Here is a 27835-nt window from a genome sequence, read left to right as displayed (position 1 = left end):
GGCTGATTTCATAACCCCTCTAGGAGAGTCTGTCTGCATGTCTGTGCCCAGTGGGCTAGGATAGATGGCTGATTTCATAACCCCTCTAGGAGAGTCTGTCTGCATGTCTGTCGGTCTGTATGTCTCTGGTGCCTGTGTGTAACTGTGTGTAAAATTAAACTTTGTGTGTGTGTGTGTTTGTGTTCACTTCCTGCCACCAACCAATGTCTGCGAGCTGAACAGACTCCTAACCTATTCCACAGCCTGTATGATGCGATCTGAAAACATGCGTTTCAGAGTTAGTCATAACTGGGATAACATTATAGTGCTAATGACGTGGGTTTGACAGAACACTGGCCACAGTCTCTGTGACATTTGGGCCTGCTCACTTATTGGCCTGCGAGACTGAGGTCAATACAACTTCTGAAGCTCAGTGCAGCCTCATTGCCAAACGCGATGGTTTGAATTCTAATGGCAGTTTAATAAGGATAAAAAGGTCAACAGTGCTGTTATTAAAACTGTTTTACTTCATTCAGCCTCTATTTCCTCGTGTTCCTTTGACAGTGTTTCCCCAAACCTGAATGGGTCCTGGAGAGGAACCAGTTGATACCTGCTACTCCCTACATGGGATAAAGTGGAGCTCCACTGGTTTCTCCAACACAGAACAGATTTTTTAATTTTTTATTTATTTTACCTTTAGTTAAGAACAAATTCTTATTTTCAATGACGGCCTAGGAACAGTGGGTTAACTGCCTGTTCAGGGGCAGAACAGACAGAGCTTTGTACCCTTGCCCATACAGCTCTAACCACTAGGCTTGAACTTACACTCTAACCACTTACCCTAGCCCAACCAGCTCTAACCACTAGGCTACCCTGCCGCCCCTAAACCACTAGGCTACCCTGCCGCCCCTACACTCTAACCACTAGGCTACCCTGCCCTCTACACTCTAACCACTAGGCTACCCTGCTGCCTCTACACTCTAACCACTAGGCTACCCTGCTGCCCCTACACTCTAACCACTAGGCTACCCTGCTGCCTCTACACTCTAACCACTAGGCTACCCTGCTGCACTCTAACCACTAGGCTACCCTAACCACTAGGCTACCCTGCCGCCCCTACACTCTAACCACTAGGCTACCCTGCTGCCTCTACACTCTAACCACTAGGCTACCCTGCCACCCCCCTGCTACACTCTAACCACTAGGCTACCCTGCTGCCTCTACACTCTAACCACTAGGCTACCCTGCCTGCGCCCTACACTCTAACCACTAGGCTACCCTGCTGCCTCTACAACCACTCTAACCACCACTAGGCTACCCTGCTGCCTCTACACTCTAACCACTAGGCTACCCTGCCTCTACACTCTAACCACTAGCCCCTACACTCTAACCACTAGGCTACCCTGCTGCCTCTACACTCTAACCACTAGGCTACCCTGCCGCCTCTACACTCTAACCACAGGCTACCCTGCTGCCTCTAACCACTAGGCTACCCTGCTGCCTCTACACTCTAACCACTAGGCTACCCTGCCGCCTCTACACTCTAACCACTAGGCTACCCTGCCGCCTCTACACTCTAACCACTAGGCTACCCTGCCGCCTCTACACTCTAACCACTAGGCTACCCTGCTGCCTCTACACTCTAACCACTAGGCTACCCTGCCTGCCTCCCCACTAGGCTACACTCTAACCACTAGGCTACCCTGCCGCCTCTACACTCTAACCACTAGGCTACCCTGCTGCCTCTACACTCTAACCACTAGGCTACCCTGCTGCCTCTACACTCTAACCACTAGGCTACCCTGCTGCCTCTACACTCTAACCACTAGGCTACCCTGCTGCCTCTACACTCTAACCACTAGGCTACCCTGCTGCCTCTACACTCTAACCACTAGGCTACCCTGCTGCCTCTACACTCTAACCACTAGGCTACCCTGCCGCCCCTACACTCTACACTAGCCTACCCTGCTGCCTCTACACTCTAACCACTAGGCTACCCAGCCACCCCAAGATGCAGTTGGAGGAATAATTCAAGGGACAAGTTTGAAAGGAAACACTCAGATCATTGAAGTTTTCCATCAAACAATGTTTTTGAGGTTCTGAGGGGCTTCAATACTTCCCATTGCCACTAATCAATCTTTCATCTCAGACCGCTACCTGTCAAGGGACGTAAACCCATAACCTTCTGTATGTCAGTCCAACCTCTTGATGTACGTGCTGGTGTTGTACAAAGACACTATAATGTGTCTTCTCAATCTTAAAACAGGGCCTGTACAGCCTCTATTCTGTCATCAGAGTAGTCATCTGGTTCCCAGGCACTTCTGCCCAAATGCGCAAAGAGTCTGGAGGACCAACGCCTTTGTAAGCCAATAGAAAGACCACGAGAAACCTGTGCATTGGCTTAATTGGCTTAATCTACCAATCATTTCCAACAACACCTTCCCCCTAACCCTCCCCGGTTCTTGTCTTCGATACGTGTCCTGCCTCAATCTGGAGCTATGCCTTGCAGTCGTGTGATTCGCAGAATATAATGATGACAAATACAGTGTGTTCGGAAACTATTCAGACCCCTTCACTTTTTACACATCTTGTTACGTTACAGCCTGAAATGGATTCAATAAAAACACATTTACATTTACTCATCAATCTACACACAATACCCCATAATGACATCACAATACCCCATAATGACATCACAATACCCCATAATGACATCACAATACCCCATAATGACATCACAATACCCCATAATGACAAAGGAAAAACGTTTTTTATTTATTTATATGCACCGTTGAAGGTCCCCAAGAACACAGTGGCCTCCATCATTCTTAAATGGAGGAAGATTGGAACCATCAAGACTCTTCCTAGAGCTGTCCTGCCTGGCCAAACTGAGCAATGGGGGGAGAGGGGCCTTGGTCAGGGAGATGACCAAGAACCCGATGGTTACTTTGACAGAGCTCCGAGCTCCCTGCCATCCAGGACCTCTATACCAGGCGGTGTCAGAGGAAGGCCAAGCTCCCTGCCATCCCGGACCTATATACCAGGCGGTGTCGGAGGAAGGCCGATCTCCCTGCCATCCCAGACCTATATACCAGGCGGTGTCGGAGGAAGGCTGAGCTCCCTGCCATCCAGGACCTCTATACCAGGCGGTGTCAGAGGAAGGCCGAGCTCCCTGCCATCCCGGACCTATATACCAGGCGGTGTCGGAGGAAGGCTGAGCTCCCTGCCATCCAGGACCTCTATACCAGGCGGTGTCAGAGGAAGGCCGAGCTCCCTGCCATCCCGGACCTATATACCAGGCGGTGTCGGAGGAAGGCCGATCTCCCTGCCATCCCAGACCTATATACCAGGCGGTGTCGGAGGAAGGCTGAGCTCCCTGCCATCCAGGACCTCTATACCAGGCGGTGTCAGAGGAAGGCCGAGCTCCCTGCCATCCCGGACTTATATACCAGGCGGTGTCGGAGGAAGGCTGAGCTCCCTGCCATCCAGGACCTCTATACCAGGCGGTGTCAGAGGAAGGCCGAGCTCCCTGCCATCCCGGACCTATATACCAGGCGGTGTCGGAGGAAGGCTGAGCTCCCTGCCATCCAGGACCTCTATACCAGGCGGTGTCAGAGGAAGGCCGAGCTCCCTGCCATCCCGGACCTATATACCAGGCGGTGTCGGAGGAAGGCCGATCTCCCTGCCATCCCAGACCTATATACCAGGCGGTGTCGGAGGAAGGCTGAGCTCCCTGCCATCCAGGACCTCTATACCAGGCGGTGTCAGAGGAAGGCCGAGCTCCCTGCCATCCCGGACTTATATACCAGGCGGTGTCGGAGGAAGGCTGAGCTCCCTGCCATCCAGGACCTCTATACCAGGCGGTGTCAGAGGAAGGCCGAGCTCCCTGCCATCCCGGACCTATATACCAGGCGGCGTCGGAGGAAGGCCTGAGCATTTTTCAAAGACTCCAGCCACTTTAATATATATATTCCCCCCCCCCCCATCCTTACTCAAATGATAACCAGAAACGAAGTTATTCCATTTCTCATGTTATCGGTTTGTGAAGGGTCAAGCTGTCTGCTGTTTTCATGGGAACCATTTGTAACCACTTGGAATATCAGCTGATGGTGCCTGTCAAAGGCAGTAAGTCCAGTTGAATCACTTGAATAATTGGAATGAATAGGTTTATTATGGTGGAACTGTTTCTCTTGGTGAACGTATCAGATATTTCTGATGTTTAACTAACAACTCAGCTTCTAGACTTTTGATATAACCCCAATGGCACTTATCCCTGTTACGTTGCTTGCGTCCCAAATCGCACCATATTCCCTATAATTGAGCACTACTTTTGACCAGGGCCCATATCGACTCTGGTCAAAAGCAGTGCACTAAATAGGGAATAGGGTGCTATTTGGGACATGCTATTGGTTTCCATTATGTGTCCAGTAAGGAATTTTAATCACTGTTGAACACTTTCTGCAAGATACACAATAGACACATCTCAGATTTTATGGCCCAGCTAAAGTATAGCAGATGTTTCAATAGGGCACGGATATTTTGGACAGTTCCCTGTCCAGTTCATGTCAGGCGATGGGCTGGGTTCACATGAAGTTTAAAGGTCCCAGAAAATAGTTCCATGTGGTCGAGGCTGATGCCCCCCTATATCGCCCGGGGGACCACTGAGTTTCTGTGCTCTGTGTATGCGTGCGTGTGTTCTGTGTCTGCGTGTGTGACTGTGCCTGTGTGTGTGTGTGTGTGTGTGTGTGTGTGTGTGCGTGTGTGTGTGTGTGTGACTGTGCCTGTGTGTGTGTGTGTGTGTGTGTGTGTGTGTGTGTGTGTGTGTGTGTGTGTGTGTGTGTGTGTGTGTGTGTGTGTGTGTGTGTGTGTGCGTGCGTGCGTGCGTGCGTGCGTGCGTGCGTGGTGCGTGTGTGTGAATCCTTCAGTTTTTAGTAATCAAGTTTTCTTCTTTTGCGAATTCATTTCAGGCAACTATTGGGTTCACATGGAGTTCAAAGGTCATAGAAAAGAGCACCTTGTGGTGGATGCTACTGCCTCAGTCATAGGTTTTGGCCTTTCTAGGGAGTTTTTCCTAGCCACTGTGCTTCTACACCTGCATTGCTTGCTGTTTGGGGTTTTAGGCTGGGTTTCTGTACAGCACTTTGAGATATCAGCTGATGTACGAAGGGCTTTATAAATGGATTTGATTTGATTCATACTTCTTCATACTTTGAACAAGTAGAGAAACATCTCAGTGGACTGGATCTATAAGCTAGCAGCATCCGGTTGGTATAAGAGGCTATATTTCTCTGATCTGAGAAGGACAATTACTATGTAATTGGTTGGCTATCTAACCAGGCTGTAGGCTACGAATAATTGGAATAATCATTGTTTCACTCAGAAATCTTCCCATTGTTTTAAGCTTGTCTGAACAAAACAAAATCCTTCAGCATGACTTGGTAACAGACTTATTTGAATGGTTGGACTCCATGGGGACGTACCAAATGGCCCCTGGTCTATTCCCTATGTAGTGCACTACTGTTGACCAGAACCCTATGGGGACCCTATTCCCTATATAGTACACTACTTTTGACCAGAGCCCTATGGGGACCCTATTCCCTAAATAGTGCACTACTTTTGACCAGAGCCCTATGGGGACCCTATTCCCTATATAGTACACTACTTTTTACCAGAGCCCTATGGGGACCCTATTCCCTATGTAGTGCACTACTTTAGACCAGAGCCCTATGGGACCCTATTCCCTATATAGTGCACTACTGTTGACCAGAGCCCTATGGGGACCCTATTCCCTATGTAGTGCACTACTTTTGACCAGAGCTTTAGCTCCACTATATAGGTAACAGGGTACCATTTGGCACTCCGAACACCATGCTGTTTTCTCTCAGCGTGCGACAGGTTTATGGAACATGGGACAGGCTGTCATGCATTGAAGTTTTGTTTTTAGTAGGGCCTGTGGTGTTGTGTGGTATTTAACACATGGATGGCTTGCAATTGCCTGAGATTTTCCATGATAACAAAACCAAGATAATTTAGGATTTTAAGATTTACAGATTATTATTTTTAGCCATTTGCCTGAGTTTTAAAACAAACAGAACAGACAGAGGAAGGAAGGAGGAATAGAATGGACAGAAAAAAAGGAGAGCAGACAAATAATTATTCCAGAAAAGAGGAATCAAAGAGCAAGCCAGCTCTCAGCTGGGTCTGTTAGGGAGTCAGCCTGCATCCTCTCCCCTACCAGAGCAGCCAGCTCTCAGCTGGGTCTGTTAGGGAGTCAGCCTGCGCCCTCTCCCCTACCAGAGCAGCCAGCTTTCAGCTGGGTCTGTTAGGGAGTCAGCCTGCATCCTCTCCTCTACCAGAGCAGCCAGCTCTCAGCTGGGTCTGTTAGGGGGTCAGCCTGCATCCTCTCCCCTACCAGAGCAGCCAGCTCTCAGCTGGGTCTGTTAGGCCTGAGTCAGCCTGCTGGGTCTGTTAGGGAGTCAGCCCTCTCCCCCTACCAGAGCAGCCAGCTCTCAGCTGGGTCTGTTAGGGAGTCAGCCTGCATCCTCTCCCCTACCAGAGCAGCCAGCTCTCAGCTGGGTCTGTTAGGGAGTCAGCCTGCATCCTCTCCCCTACCAGAGCAGCCAGCTCTCAGCTGGGTCTGTTAGGGAGTCAGCCTGCATCCTCTCCCCTACCAGAGCAGCCAGCTCTCAGCTGGGTCTGTTAGGGAGTCAGCCTGCATCCTCTCCCCTACCAGAGCAGCCAGCTCTCAGCTGGGTCTGTTAGGGAATCAGCCTGCATCCTCTCCTCCTTTACCAGAGCAGCCAGCTCTCAGCTGGGTCTGTTATGGAGTGGGGCTGCATCCTCTCCCCTACCAGAGCAGCCAGCTCTCAGCTGGGTCTGTTAGGGAGTCAGCCTGCGTCCTCTCCCCTACCAGAGCAGCCAGCTCTCAGCTGGGTCTGTTAGGGAGTCAGCCTGCATCCTCTCCCCTACCAGAGCAGTCAGCTCTCAGCTGGGTCTGTTAGGGAGTGGAGCTGCATCCTCTCCCCTACCAGAGCAGCCAGCTCTCAGCTGGGTCTGTTAGGGAGTGGAGCTGCATCTTCTCCTCTACCAGAGCAGCCAGCTCTCAGCTGGGTCTGTTAGGAAGTCAGCCTGCATCCTCTCCCCTACCAGAGCAGCCAGCTCTCAGCTGGGTCTGTTAGGGAGTCAGCCTGCATCCTCTCCCCTACCAGAGCAGCCAGCTCTCAGCTGGGTCTGTTAGGGAGTGGGGCTGCATCTTCTCCTCTACCAGAGCAGCCAGCTCTCAGCTGGGTCTGTTAGGGAGTCAGCCTGCGTCCTCTCCCCTACCAGATTAGCCAGCTCTCAGCTGGGTCTGTTAGGGAGTCAGCCTGCGTCCTCTCCCCTACCAGATTAGCCAGCTCTCAGCTGGGTCTGTTAGGGAGTCAGCCTGCGTCCTCTCCCCTACCAGAGCAGTCAGCTCTCAGCTGGGTCTGTTAGGGAGTCAGCCTGCGTCCTCTCCCCTACCAGAGCAGCCAGCTCTCAGCTGGGTCTGTTAGAGAGTCAGCCTGCGTCCTCTCCCCTACCAGAGCAGTCAGCTCTCAGCTGGGTGTGTTAGGGAGTGGGGCTGCATTTTCTCCCCTACCAGAGCAGCCAGCTCTCAGCTGGGTCTGTTAGGGAGTGGGGCGGGGGAGGGAGGGAGGGAGGAGGGGAGGGAGGGAGGGGGGGGGGAGGGAAGGGAGAGAATATATCACCCTGTTCTTCTCAGGAAACACAACAATCTCCTGGTTCCAAGGAGTCAGACAGGCAGTTTCCTGGCACTGTGAGGTGATTTGACTCCTTGAGGAGAAGACTCCCTGCGTCCCAAATCGCAGCAGGGCCCATAGGTATCTGGTCAAAAGTAGTGCACTACATAGGGAATAGGGTGCACTGCCAGTTGGGACGCTATACTCTGTGTGGAGACAGAGGGCCAAGGCCCTCTTTACAGTGGAAGAGTCTATAGAATGTGGTATCTTTACAACGGAAGAGTCTATAGAATGTGGTATCTTTTCAATTGACGTTAGCCTACAGGTACTGTGAACTAAATTCTACTCTTTGGCTAATGGCTGTACGTTGACTCTTTGGGAATGCTGGGCTCTCCTATGAGAAGGACGATAACGTATCCCACCAGGCAGAAATGGGTATTTCTGGGGCTATAATTTACAGCCACTACCTTTATTTGATGTTTACTCAGCATCCATTAAGTTATGGCAGCAGGGAAGAATGGAGGTGGGGGAAAAGAGAGGATTTATTGGTCTGTTGTCTGCGCCGGGAAGAGTCTGGTGCCACTGCCTCTATAAATTACCCCAATGCAGGGTGGCGTCCAGAATAGCACCCTATTCCCTGTGTAGTGCACAGCGCTGTCATAGGGCCCTGGTCAAAAGTAGTGCACTATATATAGGGAATAGGGAGTCATTTGGGACGTAGGCAGAGAACTGCCACTGATGTTTTTGGCCTTGCAGTGGTTCCGGAAGGAAACATACACAGAGCCTGTCTAACAGTGGTCTAGTCTTAACACAGAGTCTGTCTAACAGTGGTCTAGTCTTAACACAGAGTCTGTCTAACAGTGGTCTAGTCTTAACACAGAGCCTGTCTAACAGTGGTCTAGTCTTAACACAGAGTCTGTCTAACAGTGGTCTAGTCTTAACACAGAGTCTGTCTAACAGTGGTCTAGTCTTAACACAGAGCCTGTCTAACAGTGGTCTAGTCTTAACACAGAGCCTGTCTAACAGTGGTCTAGTCTTAACACAGAGCCTGTCTAACAGTGGTCTAGTCTTAACACAGAGTCTGTCTAACAGTGGTCTAGTCTTAACACAGAGCCTGTCTAACAGTGGTCTAGTCTTAACACAGAGCCTGAACAGTGGTCTGTCTAACAGAGCCTGTATAACAGTCTAGTCTTAACACAGAGTCTGTCTAACAGTGGTCTAGTCTTAACACAGAGTCTGTCTAACAGTGGTCTAGTCTTAACACAGAGCCTGTCTAACAGTGGTCTAGTCTTAACACAGAGCCTGTCTAACAGTGGTCTAGTCTTAACACAGAGTCTGTCTAACAGTGGTCTAGTCTTAACACAGAGTCTGTCTAACAGTGGTCTAGTCTTAACACAGAGCCTGTCTAACAGTGGTCTAGTCTTAACACAGAGCCTGTCTAACAGTGGTCTAGTCTTAACACAGAGTCTGTCTAACAGTGGTCTAGTCTTAACACAGAGTCTGTCTAACAGTGGTCTAGTCTTAACACAGAGCCTGTATAACAGTGGTCTAGTCTTAACACAGAGCCTGTCTAACAGTGGTCTAGTCTTAACACAGAGCCTGTCTAACAGTGGTCTAGTCTAAACACAGAGCCTGTATAACAGTTGTCTAGTCTTAACACAGAGCCTGTATAACAGTGGTCTAGTCTTAACACAGAGTCTGTATAACAGTGGTCTAGTCTTAACACAGAGCCTGTATAACAGTGGTCTAGTCTTAACACAGAGCCTGTCTAACAGTGGTCTAGTCTTAACACAGAGCCTGTCTAACAGTGGTCTAGTCTTAACACAGAGCCTGTCTAACAGTGGTCTAGTCTTAACACAGAGTCTGTCTAACAGTGGTCTAGTCTTAACATAAAGTCTGTCTAACAGTGGTCTAGTCTTAACATAAAGCCTGTCTAACAGTGGTCTAGTCTTAACACAGAGCCTGTCTAACAGTGGTCTAGTCTTAACACAGAGCCTGTCTAACAGTGGTCTAGTCTTAACACAGAGTCTGTCTAACAGTGGTCTAGTCTTAACACAGAGTCTGTCTAACAGTGGTCTAGTCTTAACACAGAGCCTGTCTAACAGTGGTCTAGTCTTAACACAGAGTCTGTCTAACAGTGGTCTAGTCTTAACACAGAGCCTGTCTAACAGTGGTCTAGTCTTAACACAGAGCCTGTCTAACAGTGGTCTAGTCTTAACACAGAGCCTGTCTAACAGTGGTCTAGTCTTAACACAGAGCCTGTATAACAGTGGTCTAGTCTTAACACAGAGCCTGTATAACAGTGGTCTAGTCTTAACACAGAGCCTGTCTAACAGTGGTCTAGTCTTAACACAGAGTCTGTCTAACAGTGGTCTAGTCTTAACACAGAGCCTGTCTAACAGTGGTCTAGTCTTAACATAAAGCCTGTCTAACAGTGGTCTAGTCTTAACACAGAGTCTGTCTAACAGTGGTCTAGTCTTAACACAGAGTCTGTCTAAAAGTGGTCTAGTCTTAACAGAAAGCCTGTCTAACAGTGGTCTAGTCTTAACACAGAGTCTGTCTAACAGTGGTCTAGTCTTAACACAGAGTCTGTCTAACAGTGGTCTAGTCTTAACACAGAGCCTGTCTAACAGTGGTCTAGTCTTAACACAGAGCCTGTCTAACAGTGGTCTAGTCTTAACACAGAGTCTGTCTAACAGTGGTCTAGTCTTAACATAAAGTCTGTCTAACAGTGGTCTAGTCTTAACACAGAGCCTGTCTAACAGTGGTCTAGTCTTAACACAGAGCCTGTCTAACAGTGGTCTAGTCTTAACACAGAGCCTGTCTAACAGTGGTCTAGTCTTAACACAGAGTCTGTATAACAGTGGTCTAGTCTTTACACAGAGTCTGTCTAACAGTGGTCTAGTCTTAACACAGAGCCTGTCTAACAGTGGTCTAATCTTAACACAGAGCCTGTATAACAGTGGTCTAGTCTTAACACAGAGCCTGTCTAACAGTGGTCTAGTCTTAACACAGAGTCTGTCTAACAGTGGTCTAGTCTTAACACAGAGTCTGTCTAACAGTGGTCTAATCTTAACACAGAGCCTGTCTAACAGTGGTCTAATCTTAACACAGAGTCTGTATAACAGTGGTCTAGTCTTTACACAGAGTCTGTCTAACAGTGGTCTAGTCTTAACACAGAGCCTGTCTAACAGTGGTCTAATCTTAACACAGAGCCTGTATAACAGTGGTCTAGTCTTAACACAGAGCCTGTCTAACAGTGGTCTAGTCTTAACACAGAGCCTGTCTAACAGTGGTCTAGTCTTAACATAAAGTCTGTCTAACAGTGGTCTAGTCTTAACATAAAGCCTGTCTAACAGTGGTCTAGTCTTAACACAGAGTCTGTCTAACAGTGGTCTAGTCTTAACATAAAGCCTGTCTAACAGTGGTCTAACAGTGGTCTAGTCTTAACATAAAGTCTGTCTAACAGTGGTCTAGTCTTTGCTGTGGTGTCGTGTGCTGGAATGGGGACGCTGCCCTCGCCAAAACCAATGTTCAGGATCATTCTGGAGCACAAGTGATCATGTCAAGTCAAGGCTGACTGACTGAGGGGAAGACAGAGGATGCGTCCCAAACAACATTCTATTCACTACCTACCCCAGAGGGTTTCTGCCCGGTCAAAAATAATGCACTAGATGGGGACTAGGTTGCCATTTGAGACGTAAACAGAGTGAATGGACAACGTAAGACTTGAAGAAACAAGTGATGTGATGGGTCAGTGGCCAGCTATGTGTCCCCTTCCTGCTGTCCATGAGGCAGCAGGGTTTTTAAGGCACGACACAGACAGACAGTTGAGTGTGTCTACAGTAACACACCGGTCGTGTCCTAAGTGGCTCACTATTCCTTAAGTAGTGCACTACTTTTGACCAGGGCCCATATACATGACGCCCCTATAGGCCCTAGTCAAAAGTAGTGCACTAGATAGGGACGAGGGTGCCATTTGGGATTCATGTAGTTTTCTGTTCCTAACAGCAGGCCAGCTCGGCTCAACCTGGATACATATAGACGTTCAGGGGCGCTGAGCTGCTGTTAAAGCTGCTGGAAAGCCTTGCCAGGAGAGTGGAGGCTGTTTTGGCAGCAAAGGGAGGATCAACTCCATATTAATGCCCATGATTTTGGAATGAGATGTTCGACGACCAGGTGTCCACATACTTTTGGTCATGTAGTGTATCATCAGGGCTTTCCACGGTATTATTGTACAGCTACGTAGTAAGTCTATTTTGCCAATAGACAAATCAGAACCACTACTTCCACTTCAGGCCTAAACTGCCAGAACACACTTAGAATGGTTCAGAATACAGACTATAGGGTTTCGCTTGCATCTAATGTGGGTCAGCGAAGCCACAGAGGTCAAAAAGGTGGAGGTGTGTTAAAATTGACAACACACTGTCAAAGCCATAGGTTGCACATATCTGAGAGGTTCTTAAGTTTCCCCCCAAGTATGGGGTTGTGTCCCAAATGCTATCCTATTACTCCCTGTATTACTCCCTACAGATTGTACTGTATTACTCCCTACAGATGGTACTGTATTACTCCCTACAGATGGTACTGTATTACTCCCTACAGATTGTACTGTATTACTCCCTACAGATGATACCGTATTACTCCCTGTATTACTCCCTACAGATGGTACCGTATAACTCCCTACAGATGATACCGTATTACTCCCTGTATTACTCCCTACAGATGGTACCGTATTACTCCCTACAAATGATACCGTATAACTCCCTACAGATGATACCGTATTACTCCCTACAGATTGTACTGTATTACTCCCTACAGATGATACCGTATAACTCCCTACAGATGATACCGTATTACGCCCTGTATTACTCCCTACAGATGATACCGTATTACTCCCTACAGATGATACCGTATAACTCCCTACAGATGATACCGTATTACTCCCTGTATTACTCCCTACAGATGGTACCGTATTACTCCCTACAGATGGTACCGTATTACTCCCTACAGATGGTACCGTATTACTCCCTACAGATTGTACTGTATTACTCCCTACAGATGATACCGTATAACTCCCTACAGATGATACCGTATTACTCCCTGTATTACTCCCTACAGATGGTACCATATTACTCCCTACAGATGGTACCGTATTACTCCCTACAGATGGTACCGTATTACTCCCTACAGATGGTACCGTATTACTTCCTACAGGTGGTACCGTATTACTCCCTACAGATGGTACTGTATTACTCCCTACAGATGGTACTGTATTACTCCCTACAGATGGTACCGTATTACTCTCTACAGATGGTACCGTATTACTCCCTACAGATGGTACTGTATTACCCCTACAAATGGTACCGTATTACTCCCAGATGGTACCGTATTACTCCCTACAGATGGTACCGTATTACTCCCTACAAATGGTACCGTATTACTCCCTACAGATGGTTACAGATGTATTATTCCCTACAGATGGTACTGTATTACTCCCTACAGATGGTACCGTATTACTCCCTATGGTACTATTACCCTACAGATGGTACTGTATTACTCCCTACAGATGGTACCGTATTACTCCCTACAGATGGTACCGTATTACTCCCTACAGATGGTACTGTATTACTCCCTACAGATGGTACTGTATTACTCCCTACAGATGGTACCGTATTACTCTCTACAGATGGTACCGTATTACTCCCTACAGATGGTACCGTATTACTCCCTACAGATGGTACCGTATTACTCCCTACAGATGGTACCGTATTACTCCCTACAAATGGTACCGTATTACTCCCTACAGATGGTTCTGTATTATTCCCTACAGATGGTACTGTATTACTCCCTACAGATGGTGCCATATTACTCCCTACAGATGGTACCGTATTACTCCCTACCGATGGTACCGTATTACTCCCTACAGATGGTCCTGTATTACTCCCTACAAATGGTACCGTATTACTCCCTACAGATGGTACCGTATTACTCCCTACAGATGGTACCGTATTACTCCTTACAGATGGTCCTGTATTACTCCCTACAGATGGTCCTGTATTACTCCCTAGAGATGGTACCGTATTACTCCCTACAGATGATACCATATTACTCCCTACAGATGATACTGTATTACTCCCTACAGATGGACGCTCATATCCGGAGCGATTTACAGTAGTGAGTGCCTACATTTTCATACTAGCCCCCCTTGGGAATCCAACCCACAACCCTAGCGTTGCAAGTGCCATGCTCTACCAACCAGGGCTCAGGTCAAAAGTAGTGCACTGTATAGGGAATAGGATGTATTTGGGACGAACACTGAGATATTTCCCCCACGTGTAGACACATACATCTTCTTCCTCCTTACGGGTTCAAGATTATGCGCTAATTTGTCTGATATGGAGCCCAGGAATTTCACTGTAGGCAGCTGAAATAGGGTATTTAATGTGTTCACCGTCCTCTAGGATCACCACATAACCACTGATTGATAGTATTTCCCTCTGTGGTAGGAATAACTGACTGGACTGCTGACTGCACTGTAATTAATGTAGTTAATCTCTCGCTCCCGAGTGGTGCAGCGATCTAAGGCATTGCATCTCAGTGTAAGAGGCGTTACTGGTCCACAAGTCCCTGGTTCCAATCCAGGCTGTATCACATCCGGGCCATGATTGGGAGTCCCATAGGGCTATGCACGATTGGCCCAGCGTCGTCTGGGTTTGGCCTGGGTAGGCCATCAAGAACAATTTGTTCTTAACTGACTTGCCTAGTTAAATAAAGGTTAAATAAAAAACAAAACATAATTATAATTGAATCATGTACAGTGTACACTACCGGTCATAAGTTTGGGAACACCTACTCATTCAAGGGTTTTTATTTATTTTGTACTATTTTCTACATTGTAGAATAATAGTGAAGACATAAAAACTATGAAATAACACATATGGAATCATGTAGTAACCAGAAAAGTGTTAAAAAAATCTAAATAAATGTTGTATTTGAGATTCTTCAAAGTAGCCACCCTTTGCCTTAATGACAGCTTTGCACACTCTTGGCATTCTCTCAACCAGCTTCATGAGGTAGTCACCTGGAATGCATTTCAATTAACAGGTATGTCTTGTTTAAAGTTAATTTGTGGAATTACTTTGCTTCTTAATGTGTTATCAGTTATCAGCCAATCAGTTGTGTTGTGACAAGGTAGGGGTGGTATACAGAAGATAGCCATATTTGGTAAAAGACCGAGTCCATATTATGGCAAGAACAGCTCAAATAAGCAAAGAGAAACAACAGTCCATCATTACTTTAAGAAATTAAAGTCAGTCAATACAGAAAATCTCAAGAATTTTGAATGTTTCTTCAAGTGCAGTCACAAAAACCATCAAGCGCTATGATGAAACTGGCTCTCGTGAGGACCGCCACAGGAATGGAAGACCCAGAGTTACCTCTGCTGCTGAAGATTAAGTTCATTAGAGTTACCAGCCTTAGACATTGCAGCCCAAATAAATGCTTCACAGAGTTCAAGTAACAGACACATCTCAACATCAGCTGTTCAGAGACTGTGAATCAGGCCTTCATGGTCAAATTGCTGCAAAGAAACCACTACTATAGGTCACCAATAATAAGAAGAGACTTGCTTGGGCCAAGAAACATGAGAAATTGACATTAGAAATTTGTCCAAATTGGAGATTTTTGGTTCCAACCGCTGTGTCTTTGTGAGACTCAGTGTGGGTGAACGGATGTTCTCCACATGTGTATTTCCCACGTGAAGCATGGAGGAGGAGGTGTTATGGTGTGGGGGTGCTTTGTTGGTGATACTGTCTGTGATTTATTTAGAATTCAAGGCACACTTAACCAGCATGGCTACCACAGCGATATGCCATCCCATCTAGTTTGAGCTTAGTGGGACTATCATTTGTTTTTCAACAGGACAATGACCCAACACAACTCCAGACTGTGTAAGGTCTATTTTATCAAGAAGGAGAGTGATGGAGTGCTGCATCAGATGACCTGGCCTCCACAATCCCCCTACCTCAACCAAATTGAGATGGTTTGGGATGAGTCGGACCACACAGCGAAGGAAAAGCAGTCAACAAGTGCTCAGCATATTTTGGAACTCCTTCAAGATTGTTGGAAAAGCATTCGAGGTGAAGCTGGTTGAGAGAATGCCAAGAGTGTGCAAAGCTTGTCATCAAGGCAAAGGGTGGCTATTTGAAGAATCTCAAATATAAAACACATTTAGATTTGTTTAACACTTTTTTGGTTACTACATGATTCCATGTGTTATTTCATAGTGTTGATGTCGTCACTATTATTATACAATGTTGAAAATAGTAAAAACAAAATAAAAACTCTTGAATGAGTAGGTGTTCTAAAACGTTTGACCAGTCGTGTATGAAGATATTCATCAACTGACACCAAAAACCCTGATGAGGTCTAAAGGCCCGAAGCACTTTCATCAACCGACACCAAAAACCCTGATGAAGTCTAAAGGCCCGAAGCACTTTCATCAACTGACACCAAAAACCCTGATGAAGTCTAAAGGCCCGAAGCACTTTCATCAACTGACACCAAAAACCCTGATGAGGTCTAAAGGCCCGAAGCACTTTCATCAACTGACACCAAAAACCCTGATGAGGTCTAAAGGCCCGAAGCACTTTCATCAACTGACACCAAAAACCCTGATGAGGTCTAAAGGCCCGAAGCACTTTCATCAACCGACACCAAAAACCCTGATGAGGTCTAAAGGCCCGAAGCACTTTCATCAACTGACACCAAAAACCCTGATGAGGTCTAAAGGCCCGAAGCACTTTCATCAACCGACACCAAAAACCCTGATGAGGTCTAAAGGCCCGAAGCACTTTCATCAACTGACACCAAAAACCCCGATGAGGTCTAAAGGCCCGAAGCACTTTCATCAACCGACACCAAAAACCCTGATGAAGTCTAAAGGCCTGAAGCACTTTCATCAACTGACACCAAAAACCCTGATGAGGTCTAAAGGCCTGAAGCACTTTCATCAACCGACACCAAAAACCCTGATGAGGTCTAAAGGCCCGAAGCACTTTCATCAACTGACACCAAAAACCCCGATGAGGTCTAAAGGCCCGAAGCACTTTCATCAACCGACACCAAAAACCCTGATGAAGTCTAAAGGCCCGAAGCACTTTCATCAACTGACACCAAAAACCCTGATGAAGTCTAAAGGCCTGAAGCACTTTCATCAACCGACACTGTCCTCCAAGAGGAGTCTCCTCTTCCCTTCAGACTCCTCCTCAGTTCATTCACCTTGGTTGAAGAGAGAGGTAGCGGCAAAGTTCCTTTCCCTTCAACTGACAACAAAGGCATCTGGTCCAACCACCTCCAGTAGCCCATTTAACCTCTGGGACACTTGAACTGGCTCCTGAATAACCAGCAGGGCTGATGAGCCAATAACTCTCCCCGCTAAAAACAGTCTTTGTGAGAATAGTTCCCCCTTCTGGTGAAGCCCTGCTAAACTAGCCAAATATAAAAATACAACTTGTATCGACAAGATAAGAAAAGTTATTTATTTGTAAAAATGCATTTCAGAAATCACAGAATATACTCAATATATTCCAGTAGGTATTCACATAATGTCATTAAGTGATTATGATGATAATTGTCCCATGTAGTATGTTTAACAGTTTTCCATGTTGCTCTAAAAAAGTTAGACATTCTACAAGGGGAAAATATAACTGTCCCATTATTGTTATTTAATCAGTTATAGGTCTCTTCTGATCCAGAGTTTAATTCATTTTACAGGGAATCAAACACTAATAAATAAAATCTACACTATTGATCACACAACTAAACACATCTGGTAGCTTAGCCATAACACCTGGTGTGCTGTTATTACATGTGGGGCCTCAGAAACCAAGCACTAACATATGAACTACAACATCTGGTAGCTTTAGCCATAACGCCTGGTGTGCTGTTATTACATGACAGATACAACAAAGTGTTCTGTCTTGGTCTCATAGCAACAAATACTCTTTAAAAAAAAAAAGTTGTTATACACATGTAATAAACAGACAGCGTGACAACGTCTTGACGGCACGGTAGGAGTTTGAACTGTAGATGGTGCGTTTTCCTTCTTCCGTGTCACATCTGCCACCTCCTGAAGCCCATGAACATGCTGCAGGCGTAGCAGAGTGTCACCACAAAGGCAAATATCTAGAGGAGAACCAGGACAACAACAACAACAAAAAGGTTAGGCTAACTCACAGAAAGCCTTGGGCAATGACACCTAGTGTAATAGCAGCAGCTATAGAGTACAGCACCAGCAACGTCACTGAACAAACTACCTAGTATAGAGTCGATAGAACAACGGCCAAACATTAACTCATGGAATGCAAAGGCCTACAGCTCAATTTACTGAATAACATTGACTTAGATGAGGAGTTTACTACAGAGCTGTTGTGTTTGGTCTCCTTGGTAATGAAACGTTGTGAAAATAGCTGTGTGCAGTACAGGAGCTACCAATACAGAAATGGACACGGCTGTCAGGACGAAGCACAGCATCCGTTCACTGTCAACAGTAGAACACTGATATACGACCTCACCAAGGCTCTAAAAACATCCCTGTGTTATAGTAGTAACAGACCTCTGGGTTTATAACAACATGTTATAGTAGTAACAGACCTCTGGGTTTATAATAACATGTTATAGTAGTAACAGAACTCTGGGTTTATAATACCATGTTATAGTAGTAACAGACCTCTGGGTTTATAATAACATGTTATAGTAGTAACAGACCTTTTATAATACCATGTTATAGTAGTAACAGACCTCTGGGTTTATAATACCATGTTATAGTAGTAACAGACCTCTGGGTTTATAATAACATGTTATAGTAGTAACAGACCTCTGGGTTTATAACAACATGTTATAGTAGTAACAGACCTCTGGGTTTATAACAACATGTTATAGTAGTAACAGACCTCTGGGTTTATAACAACATGTTATAGTAGTAACAGACCTCTGGGTTTATAACAACATGTTATAGTAGTAACAGACCTCTGGGTTTATAACAACATGTTATAGTAGTAACAGACCTCTGGGTTTATAATACCATGTTATAGTAGTAACAGACCTCTGGGTTTATAATACCATGTTATAGTAGTAACAGACCTCTGGGTTTATAACAACATGTTATAGTAGTAACAGACCTCTGGGTTTATAACAACATGTTATAGTAGTAACAGACCTCTGGGTTTATAATAACATGTTATAGTAGTAACAGACCTCTGGGTTTATAACAACATGTTATAGTAGTAACAGACCTCTGGGTTTATAACAACATGTTATAGTAGTAACAGACCTCTGGGTTTATAATACCATGTTATAGTAGTAACAGACCTCTGGGTTTATAACAACATGTTATAGTAGTAACAGACCTCTGGGTTTATAACAACATGTTATAGTAGTAACAGACCTCTGGGTTTATAACAACAGTTATAGTAGTAACAGACCTCTGGGTTTATAATAACATGTTATAGTAGTAACAGACCTCTGGGTTTATAATACATGTTATAGTAGTAACAGACCTCTGGGTTTATAATAACATGTTATAGTAGTATAATAACAACATGTTATAGTAGTAACAGACCTCTGGGTTTATAACAACATGTTATAGTAGTAACAGACCTCTGGGTTTATAATAACATGTTATAGTAGTAACAGACCTCTGGGTTTATAATAACATGTTATAGTAGTAACAGACCTCTGGGTTTATAATAACATGTTATAGTAGTAACAGACCTCTGGGTTTATAATAACATGTTATAGTAGTAACAGACCTCTGGGTTTATAATAACATGTTATAGTAGTAACAGACCTCTGGGTTTATAATAACATGTTATAGTAGTAACAGACCTCTGGGTTTATAATAACATGTTATAGTAGTAACAGACCTCTGGGTTTATAATAACATGTTATAGTAGTAACAGACCTCTGGGTTTATAATAACATGTTATAGTAGTAACAGACCTCTGGGTTTATAATAACATGTTATAGTAGTAACAGACCTCTGGGTTTATAATAACATGTTATAGTAGTAACAGACCTCTGGGTTTATAATAACATGTTATAGTAGTAACAGACCTCTGGGTTTATAACACTGGAAGAATCCATTCCAATAACTGATCGTTTGCTTGTCTGCCTGGAGTGCCAGATCCAGTAGGTTGTCATTAGTTACCACAAAGTCATAATTATGGATAAACCACACCGATTTCTACAGTTTATCTTCTTAAAATCTGATTTAAACCTTAAATTAAAAGATCAAAAAGATGATTTTTCTTTTCATGCATTTTCATGCATTGATATTCAACATCTTTGACTTTGGTAACTAGTGACAACCAGATGGGCCGGGTTTGCAGTTCTGTGAATTTTCATTTGGTTTATCAACCCAGACAAACTCAAACAGGCACGTACAGTATGAAGAATTTGAATTGAAAGCCTGATCTGATCAGTGAACCACCATTTGCATTACAGATAGCCTTGACATTGTGTGTTAGTGTACACTGACCGTAGCTGCCACGTTAATACTGTATTGTCTGTTGTCCAGGAAGGTGAGTATATTTCCACTAGGGGCTGTTACACATCCTGGTATGGAGCTGTTGGTACTCCTGAGGACCCCTCTGGCAGCTGTAACAGCAGCCTCCAGCACCAAGGCACTGAAGTAGAACAGCAGTGCTGTGAAGTGGTACAGCACATCCTGCAATGAAGATGGAAAGACGGGGTTATAATATGGATTGAGAGTAGTCAGGTCTCATTGAATGTATTGAGAAAATCACGTGTGATAGGGGGTTACAGTCAGAGACCGGCCGCCTCCCAGAGAGATAGGGGGTTACAGTAAGAGACCAGCCGCCTCCCAGAGACATAGGGGGTTACAGTAAGAGACCAGCCGCCTCCCAGAGACATAGGGGGTTACAGTAAGAGACCAGCCGCCTCCCAGAGACATAGGGGTTACAGTAAGAGACCGGCCGCCTCCCAGAGACATAGGGGTTACAGTCAGAGACGGCCGCCTCCCAGAGAGATAGGGGGTTAGTAAGAGTAGAGAGATAGGGGTTACAGTAAGAGACCGCCCTCCCAGAGAGATAGGGGTTACAGTAAGAGACCAGCCGCCTCCCAGAGAGATAGGGGGTTACAGCAAGAGACCAGCCGCCTCCCAGAGAGATAGGGGTTACAGTAAGAGACCAGCCGCCTCCCAGAGAGATAGGGGTTACAGTAAGAGACCAGCCGCCTCCCAGAGAGAGAGAGAGATAGGGGTTACAGTAAGAGACCAGCCGCCTCCCAGAGAGATAGGGGGTTACAGTAAGAGACCGGCCGCCTCCCAGAGAGATAGGGGGTTACAGTAAGAGACGGCCGCCTCCCAGAGAGATAGGGGGTTACAGTAAGAGACCAGCCGCCTCCCAGAGACATAGGGGGCCTCCCAGAGACATAGGGGTTACAGTAAGAGACCAGTAGAGACCAGCCGCCTCCCAGAGACATAGGGGTTACAGTAAGAGACCAGCCGCCTCCCAGAGACATAGGGGGTTACAGTAAGAGAGAGAGATAGGCCGCCTCCCAGAGAGATAGGGGTTACAGTAAGAGACCGGCCGCCTCCCAGAGAGATAGGGGGTGACAGTAAGAGAGCGGCCGCCTCCCAGAGAGATAGGGGGTGACAGTAAGAGAGCGGCCGCCTCCCAGAGAGATAGGGGGTTACAGTCAGAGAGCGGCCGCCTCCCAGAGAGATAGGGGGTTACAGCAAGAGACCAGCTGCCTCCCAGAGAGATAGGGGGTTACAGTGAGACCAGCTGCCTCCCAGAGAGATAGGGGGTTACAGTAAGAGACCAGCCGCCTCCCAGAGAGAGAGATAGGGGTTACAGTAAGAGACCGGCCGCCTCCCAGAGAGATAGGGGGTTACAGTAAGAGACCAGCTGCCTCCCAGAGAGAGAGGGGGTTACAGTCAGAGACCGGCCGCCTCCCAGAGAGATAGGGGGTTACAGTAAGAGACCAGCCGCCTCACAGAGAGATAGGGGGTTACAGTAAGAGACCGGCCGCCTTCCAGAGAGATAGGGGGTTACAGTAAGAGACCAACTGCCTTCCAAATGGCACCCTACTACCTATATAGTGCACCATCTTTGACCTACGTTTGACCTGAGCCTTATGAATAAGGCTGCAATTTCGTAGGTAGCCACAGACTGTTGACAATGGGGACTCAGGGCCCACAGACTGGCCATTGTCTGGTGTGAGCTCACTATTCTCTCAGTAGCTGTGTCACAAGCTTTGTTTTCTCATTGTCCTATAAGATGACCACACACACACACACACACACAGACACACACACATGGGGACACAGGGCCACACAGACACACACACACACACACACACACACACACACACACACACACACACACACTACAACACACATCTTTGACACACACACACACACACACACCACACACACACTGGTGTGAGCACACACACAGTAGCTGTGTCACACACACACACTCATTGTCACACACACATTTAGGAGAAGAACTGGAGCCTGGTGGGTCTGAGGGCTGTCTGTGGATAGGTCCCAAATGGTACTCTATTCCCTATATAGTGCACTACTACTGTCATTTGGGACGCAACCTGTGTCAGTACTGTACTGTAGCTAGTAGTGTAGGCAGTACCCTTCAAGTCAACCTCTAGTGCAGTCAGTCATTAGTACTTCATGTTAGTTATTATGTGCAAGTGTGGCAAAGTCATTTTGGATAAAAGCATCGGCTAAATGGCAGAAATATAATTAAAATATGTGGGGAAAGCATTGAGGACACATTAGGCACAGCAGCAGCAGAGCTGGGATCAGGGCCAGTAGCAGCAGAGCTGGGATCAGGGCCAGTAGCAGCAGAGCTGGGATCAGGGCCAGTAGCAGCAGAGCTGGGATCAGGGCCAGTAGCAGCAGAGCTGGGATCAGGGCCAGTAGCAGCAGAGCTGGGATCAGGGCCAGTAGCAGCAGAGCTGGGATCAGGGCCAGTAGCAGCAGAGCTGGGATCAGGGCCAGTAGCAGCAGAGCTGGGATCAGGGCCAGCAGCAGCAGAGCTGGGATCAGGGCCAGTAGCAGCAGAGCTGGGATCAGGGCCAGTAGCAGCAGAGCTGGGATCAGGGCCAGTAGCAGCAGAGCTGGGATCAGGGCCAGGGATCAGCAGCAGAGCTGGGATCAGGGCCAGTAGCAGCAGAGCTGGGATCAGGGCCAGTAGCAGCAGAGCTGGGATCAGGGCCAGTAGCAGCAGAGCTGGGATCAGTGTGAGGACTGATTGGCACAACACTGACTGGGTCTGCCTAGGGACCGTTGTTTTTCAGTAAATTAAATGACAGACGCTTTTACATTGTGTCTCACCCAGCACATGCAGTGTGTTCTTGCCATTATAATGTGCACTCGGCCCTGTTACATGGCTTTAAGTTTCTTGACAGACTAGTAGATCAAGCTGTCTGTCATGTGTTTCAGGTCAGTTTTGATACCTGCATGTGTAGAGGCACCCTCATGACTAAAGTTGTGATGAGATCATACTCAGTAGGTGTGGTGCAATGTTTCACTCGGTGTGTCATTACACACACACCTGTCTGGGAAAGACATCCTCTGTACTGTAATTAGGACTATCAAAGAGCAGGATTGTTCTACATCTGTAGTGACATGATACTGAATGGAACATCCTTTCAGGAGTTAAGGGGAACTGCTATGGAGTCGGAAGCATTTGAATGAGGCTCCTGAAGAACATGTCTCCTGACTATTCTAAAGCTATTGTGTTTGATTTGCAGGGTGATCTCCAAATTCATCGGATTCAAATAGCAAATGTCCAGACTGAAGACTACTATTTGTTTATCATTTGAATTGTGTTTAGTGCCAAGGTGGAACTAAACCCTGCACCAACCAGTAGCTCTCCCGGACTGGAGTTGGACAGCCCTGAAGTGACAAACCAAACAGACCAAGAAGACTGGAGTTGGACAGCCCTGAAGTGACAAACCAAACAGACCAAGAAGACTGGAGTTGGACAGCCCTGAAGTGACAAACCAAACAGACCAAGAAGACTGGAGTTGGACAGCCCTGAAGTGACAAACCAAACAGACCAGGAAGACTGGAGTTGGACAGCCCTGAAGTGACAAACCAAACAGACCAAGAAGACTGGAGTTGGACAGCCCTGAAGTGACAAACCAAACAGACCAGGAAGACTCTACCTCTGATGATGTCATGTGACGTCAGTATACCTGTGTATATCTGACGGTAAGAAGATCTGTACCTCTGCTGGTTTTTCAGTGCTCCCAACCTGTTTCCCAAGAATGAGTTGTTTTTTTGTGACCGGTTCCTTGACTCACCATCAGGTTCCAGTCGGTGTTGATCCTGTCAGCCAATCCCAGGAGGAAGAGGAGGAGGTACACGCTGGAACAGAAGAACGTGCTAACAGAGACAAACATCACCCAGCCCTGTAGCAGGGGCACGGGCACGTTGGAGGAGGCCACCAGGATCCATACTAGCCCTCCAAATATCTGGAAGAACAGAATAGAGAAGATTTGTTAGACAAGTCATCATACGTCAAGACTGATTTGATATTTGTGACATAATAAATGCTTTAGGAATATCGAGACTGTTTGACCAGACTGTGAGATCTGATCATGACATGAATGTCCGTTTATTTAAAATGCATCCTAGGCCTGACAACAGGGTACGATTTCCATTTGTGAAAAGGAGCAGGCTGTTATTGAACTGAACACAGTATTTATAGGCCTAAAAGGAGCAGGCTGTTATTGAACTGAACACAGATTATTTATAGGCCTAAAAGGAGCAGGCTGTTATTGAACTGAACACAGATTATTTATAGGCCTAAAAGGAGCAGGCTGTTATTGAACTGAACACAGATTATTTATAGGCCTAAAAGGAGCAGGCTGTTATTGAACTGAACACAGATTATTTATAGGCCTAAAAGGAGCAGGCTGTTATTGAACTGAACACAGATTATTTATAGGCCTAAAAGGAGCAGGCTGTTATTGAACTGAACACAGATTATTTATTTAGGCCTAAAAGGCCTAAAAGGAGCAGGCTGTTATTGAACTGAACACAGTATTTATAGGCCTAAAAGGAGCAGGCTGTTATTGAACTGAACACAGATTATTTATAGGTTTAAAAAGGAGCAGGCTGTTATTGAACACAGATTATTTATAGGCCTAGAAGGAGCAGGCTGTTATTGAACTGAACACAGATTATTTATAGGCCTAAAAGGAGCAGGCTGTTATTGAACTGAACACAGATTATTTATAGGCCTAAAAGGAGCAGGCTGTTATTGAACTGAACACAGATTATTTATAGGCCTAAAAGGAGCAGGCTGTTATTGAACACAGATTATTTATAGGCTTAAAAGGAGCAGGCTGTTATTGAACTGAACACAGATTATTTATAGGCCTAAAAGGAGCAGGCTGTTATTGAACTGGCCTAAAAGGAGCAGGCTGTTAGATTATTTATAGGCCTAAAAGGAGCAGGCTGTTATTGAACACAGATTATTTATAGGCTTAAAAGGAGCAGGCTGTTATTGAACTGAACACATATTATTTATAGGCCTAAAAGGAGCAGGCTGTTATTGAACACAGATTATTTATAGGCTTAAAAGGAGCAGGCTGTTATTGAACTGAACACAGTATTTATAGGCCTAAAAGGAGCAGGCTGTTATTGAACTGAACACAGATTATTTATAGGTTTAAAAAGGAGCAGGCTGTTATTGAACACAGATTATTTATAGGCTTAAAAGGAGCAGGCTGTTATTGAACTGAACACAGATTATTTATAGGCCTAAAAGGAGCAGGCTGTTATTGAACTGAACACAGATTATTTATAGGCCTAAAAGGAGCAGGCTGTTATTGAACTGAACACAGATTATTTATAGGCCTAAAAGGAGCAGGCTGTTATTGAACTGAACACAGATTATTTATAGGCCTAAAAGGAGCAGGCTGTTATTGAACTGAACACAGTATTTATAGGCTTAAAAAGGAGAAGGCTGTTATTGAACTGAACACAGATTATTTAAAGGCCTAAAAGGAGCAGGCTGTTATTGAACTGAACACAGATTATTTATAGGCCTAGTAACACACTACTATACTATTTAGCTGGATAACAGTTGTATCTATTTTGTTGTTTACTTCACAATGACAAAATGTACAGCATGTTCTGCTCCTATCAGTCCTACACTATCAGATTGTACAATAGGGAGTCGCCCATATGCCGTTAGTAAAACACAGCCTAAATACAGTGATGATTGAACTCCCATTACTATGACGCTACCTGCCTGGCTCCTCTGATAGTGATATACATAACTACCTCTGCGATGAAAAAGCTAATCCTAAAACTCAAATGAACTAAATTAATTAAGCAGAATTAATAGAGACTATCGATTAGACTGCAGTTTCCCCAAGTAGGCCTTCTTCAAACAAGGGTGTAACCAGAATCTATCTGACCACCGGTGATGTATTTGCTCACAAAACTCATAGTCAGAAATAGAGATGCGACACTCACAATTTCCAAGCAGATCAGAGCACCGGAGTACGTCCTCAATATTTGTAGTCCCAATGGCAAAGATATCGTCGGCGCTGGGAATGCTGTCACCGCAGGATTCGTCGCTGGCTCCGACATCCTTCCCGTCTTGTATCTCGACAAAGGACACCAACTCAGGCAAATTCTTCTGCAGTCATGTGTCCCTAACTGGTCTAACAGGTGCACGGCTCCTCCTTTCACTTTATCCACCTCTACTCGCCCGCAGAGTGGAGGCAGTCGCAGTTACCGCAATACCTCACCCCGATCTCTCTGTCGCGACTCGCTAAAGATGAATCTGCTACGAATTGAACGTGCCTGAGAAAATGAGAGATAGGCTCTACTATAGAATCCCTTACGTGAAAAAAAATACGATACAGACTAGATGCAGTGATGCCGATTAACTTCCACAGATGTTGATAGGCCACTCTAAAGTCAATATTAGTCTACCTGCAGGGGGAGAAAATGCCAAGGTGAGAGGAGTCTGAGAAACGGAAAGCAGAGCTGTGATTTATCTGCTCGCTGAAACAGCTTCATGGTTTAGGTAAATAATTGCACAACTTAAGTTGTTTACTCAATAACCATGACCCACAGAGAAACGTCACCAAATAGCACCTCACGCCCTACGTAGTGCACTACGTTTAAGGTGCCATTAGGGGCGTACCCATAGCCTACACCTGCAAGCCTCTGAATTGAATAGAGCAAGAGTCCTGTCTGTCACTTATCTATATTGTCAGGGAGAGTGAGAACGGTATTATGAGAGAGTGATTGTTATTTCATACAGGGGCAGTAACAGGCTAGAAAAGCCCCGCCAGGTTAATGTTTCCCTGGAATATGTGGATAAACTCAGCTCCTGTTGACATAACCCCAAGCTGCACATGCTGTTAACGTTAGACAGAGTCGGTCCAATTAAGGACTGATCTATTTTCACTGGCTGTACTGTATTCCTAAAGTTACCGGTGCAGTGAATGTTTAGGCTTTTGGTTCCTCTCCAGGTTTCTTCCTTTCTTCTAGGGACTTTTTCCTTGCCGCTGTGCCACTGCTCACTAGAAACATAATCTTACCTGTTCTGATCTGATCTGAATAAATGGACAATCAAAATGAGGTGGTTGATTTGTATGGTGTTTTATTACAGAAAGGGAAATGTTTTATATGCTATCTCCCCCCAAAAAACAACAGGCTTACGTGTCAAAAGGGATACCAACTTTTAAAAAACAACAACGAAAAACATTTACTCCCCAATTTGAATCTTATCTCATCGCTGCAACTCCGCAACGGGCTCGGGAGGCGAAGGTCGCGTCATGCGTCCTCTAAAACATGACCCGCCAAACCGCGCTTCTTCTTAACACCCGCCCTCTTAACCCAGAAGTCAGCCGCACCAATGTGTCGCAGGAAACACCGTTCAAATGACAACCCGAGGTCAGTCTACAGGCGCCCGGGCCCGCCACAAGGAGGCGCTAGAGCGCGATGAGCCAAGTATAGCCCCCTGGCCAAACCCTCCTTTAACCCAGACGACACTGGGCCAATTGTGCACCGCCCTATGGGACTCCCGGTGATGGCCGGTTTTGATACAGCCCGGGAT

The 27835-nt window shown here is 46.0% G+C and overlaps 1 protein-coding gene across 1 annotated transcript; it reads right to left on the bottom strand.

Moving 5' to 3' along the window:
* Positions 1-17225: 17225 nt before the first annotated feature.
* Positions 17226-26820, bottom strand: mal2 (mal, T cell differentiation protein 2). The gene is made up of 4 exons (XM_024389393.2): positions 26239-26820; positions 24054-24224; positions 20239-20427; positions 17226-17885 (listed from the first exon to the last, which is right to left on the bottom strand). Exons 1-4 carry the CDS (start codon positions 26353-26355, stop codon positions 17814-17816), a joined length of 549 nt encoding a protein of 182 aa, XP_024245161.2. The 5' UTR covers positions 26356-26820; the 3' UTR covers positions 17226-17813.
* Positions 26821-27835: the final 1015 nt, after the last annotated feature.

Source organism: Oncorhynchus tshawytscha, unplaced genomic scaffold (assembly GCF_018296145.1).
Source record: "Oncorhynchus tshawytscha isolate Ot180627B unplaced genomic scaffold, Otsh_v2.0 Un_contig_1711_pilon_pilon, whole genome shotgun sequence".
Lineage (NCBI taxonomy): Eukaryota > Metazoa > Chordata > Actinopteri > Salmoniformes > Salmonidae > Oncorhynchus > Oncorhynchus tshawytscha.
Note: the sequence above shows the minus strand (reverse complement) of the source record. Positions and strands in the feature narration are given on the sequence as shown.

Bases quoted from the DNA above. Each gene is read 5' to 3' on its own strand.
- mal2 (XM_024389393.2), bottom strand. From the start codon at position 26,355: ATGTCGGAGCCAGCGACGAATCCTGCGGTGACAGCATTCCCAGCGCCG. The intron at 20,428-24,053 runs GTGAGTCAAGGA...TCTTCATTGCAG, and splicing joins ACACCGACTGGAACCTGATG to GATGTGCTGTACCACTTCAC. The intron at 17,886-20,238 runs GTCAGTGTACAC...GTTCTCCTCTAG, and splicing joins GTATTAACGTGGCAGCTACG to ATATTTGCCTTTGTGGTGAC.